General features: G+C 40.1%; 1 protein-coding gene across 1 annotated transcript; it reads left to right on the forward strand.

Moving 5' to 3' along the window:
* Window positions 1–768: 768 nt before the first annotated feature.
* Window positions 769–2,532, forward strand: LOC137646171 (interaptin-like). Its single transcript, XM_068379357.1, has one exon. It carries the CDS (start codon window positions 769–771, stop codon window positions 2,530–2,532), a length of 1,764 nt encoding a protein of 587 aa, XP_068235458.1.
* Window positions 2,533–2,736: the final 204 nt, after the last annotated feature.

Here is a 2,736-nt window from a genome sequence, read left to right on the forward strand (position 1 = left end):
TACCCCTAATGAGTCAATATGGATTAATATCAACACAACATCGTGTTCAAATAGAAATAAATTTCTACCTCATACCTGGGATCGAACGCTAGCCCCTTCTAATGAAAGGCCAGGTCGAAACCAACCATGTTACGAGAGCCCATAAAAGATATTGGAACCTGACCGCTACCAGCTGTCCGAGGATTTACCTAGCGAGACATCAGTCTCTTACCAGCGAGTTTTACCCAATATCCCGGGCCACCACGTGACACAATTGGTAGTAATTCTTTCAAATTACCCCTAATGAGTCAATATGGATTAATATCAACACAACATCGTGTTCAAATAGAAATAAATTTCTACCTCATACCTGGGATCGAACGCTAGCCCCTTCTAATGAAAGGCCAGGTAAATCCTCGGACAGCTGGTAGCGGTCAGGTTCCAATATCTTTTATGGGCTCTCGTGACATGGTTGGTTTCGACCTGGCCTTTCATTAGAAGGGTTTTAGCGATTCAACTGCTTTTCTTCTCAAATACATTAGGAAATCATTCAAATACATTTCTGCTGTACAAAAAGTGCTCTAGGGGAAGAACATTTTTTTTATTTTTAATTAACAGAATTGGAGAAAATTTCACTACTATTCTTTATTCAAATTTCATACAAGATATTTACGCTGATTTTTCCTGTGAAATATCAGAAGAAACGCACATATAAGGCTTTGGAGAATAGCAAACATAATTCCTTTCCAAACGAAAGTAATTGTCAGACGCTCATCAAACTACTGGAAAATGGCGGGATTACCGGAAGATCGAGAATTCCTGGATGGTCTTCGGAGCTTTTCGAAGCAAAAGAGGGAGGAGGCATTTCCTTCCCAGCAGTTCCTGGGAGACTTCAGGCGAAGATTTGTTTCCTTGAAGAAGGAATTGGAAAATCTGGTAGAAGAAAATTCTGCTTTGCAAAGGCAGTTTTCGGCAATGCAGGTGCAAAAATCGTGCCAGCAGTTCCCGATGAAGCAGAGTCCACAGCCTACTGAATTCAGACAACTGCTCAACCAACATGTAGGTGAAAACGTCAAACTTCATGAGAAGGTTATAACTTTGCTTGCGGACAATGATGTCCTCAAGAAGGAGATTCAAGATTTGAAGAATCAACTGGAGAAACATGAAGGAATGGCCAGCCTTTGCGGAGGGATTGGGAGTGTCAATATGCGTAATGATCACCTGAGCAAGAAAATGGAAGACAAGGAGCTCTGTCTGGATGAGTTATTGAGGAAACTGGAAGAAAAGGAGAGGCTGGAAATAGCGGTCTTGAATCATAAAGTGAATGTATTGAACGTACAGTTAGAAGAGATCCAGAGGACTAATGTCCAAATAATGCAAGCAGCAGAGCTTCAAGCACTGGTAAAAGATGTTCAAACAGAAATTGGGAAGCTAAGAGAAGAACTCCGCATTCTGAAGAGCATTGGTGAAAGAAAAGTTGAAGAACGAGATCGTCATCAGACGCAGAAGTTAGATGATTACGAGAAACAGATTGAGGAGCTGAAAATTGAACTGAAGGAACGCAGTCTACAGAGAGCAGCCCTGATTGATCAAGAAAAAGTCTTGAAGGAAAAAGTGCAACGGATTAAAGAGACTAACGAAGAACTAACCATCCAGATTGGTGAACTGCAAGCACAGCTGTTAGCTAAGGAACGAGAGGTTTATGAACTGATAAAAAAGGAAAACAGAATAAGGAATGCTAATGAAAAAATACTTGAGGAAAAAGATGGCCTCAACGAAAAGTTGAATGAGTACAAGAAGCAGATTGCAGAGTTGAAGATAAAACTGGAGGAGAAGAGTGCAGAGAGAGCAGCCATGCTTGGTCAGATGAATACCTTGAACGAGAAACTACAACTGATGAAGAAGACTAACGACGAATGTGGAATCCAAATTGGAATTCTGCAAACACATATTATGGATAAAGAAAGGGAAGTTTATGAATTGAGGGAAGAAAACAACCGTGTGGAGAGCAATGCAGAAAAGGAAATCAAGAATCTGAAAGACCACGCGCAGGAACTAAAGAAGAAGAATGAAAGACTGAGGCACCAGTACGAACGTGGCTGCGGTAGAGCTATGGATCATCTGATAGACCAAATCATCGAGCTTAAATTGGATAATAAGGTGATTAATAACATGAAGATTGACAAATTAAAGGAAAACGAGAAGCTTCAAGGAATAATAGCAGAGAAGAATAAGGAGATAAGCCGTCAAAAACAGGAGATTGATGATCTTAGAGCAGAAATAAGAGATCTCAAGAATGATATCCTCAAAAGGACAACCAAGGAAGTGGAACCACAGGGTGATGGGCTGCATGACCATATAGTAACCCCTCAATTGGACAGAAATCTTCAGGACGAAGTAATCACGAAGAAGCCCAAACAACAAGAGGAAAATCCATTGGAAAGTGAAGCTGAAGAAGAAACAAAATCGAGTGAAGATTTGCAAGACTCTGGGAAACCTCGCAGAAAGTGGAGGAATAAAATAGTCGAAAGTCTGGGGAAGGGTTTGAAATAGAATCGGAAAACTGAAACCATAATTCACGAGGAGTGGAGTGTCTAAACAACAAGGTACTATGAAGAATTATCCAAGATCAAGGACCTATATTCTTTTACGTTCCACAAGACATGTGATTCTGAAGTCAAAAGGCATCGGTTATTTTAGAAAGGATTAATTTTTAAAGTAATAACTCCCTAATCAAACACTCAGTTAAAATCTTTT

Source organism: Palaemon carinicauda, chromosome 1 (assembly GCF_036898095.1).
Source record: "Palaemon carinicauda isolate YSFRI2023 chromosome 1, ASM3689809v2, whole genome shotgun sequence".
NCBI classification, from domain to species: domain Eukaryota; kingdom Metazoa; phylum Arthropoda; class Malacostraca; order Decapoda; family Palaemonidae; genus Palaemon; species Palaemon carinicauda.

Excerpts from the sequence above, each read along its gene's own strand:
- LOC137646171 (XM_068379357.1), top strand. The coding sequence starts at position 769 with ATGGCGGGATTACCGGAAGATCGAGAATTCCTGGATGGTCTTCGGAGC.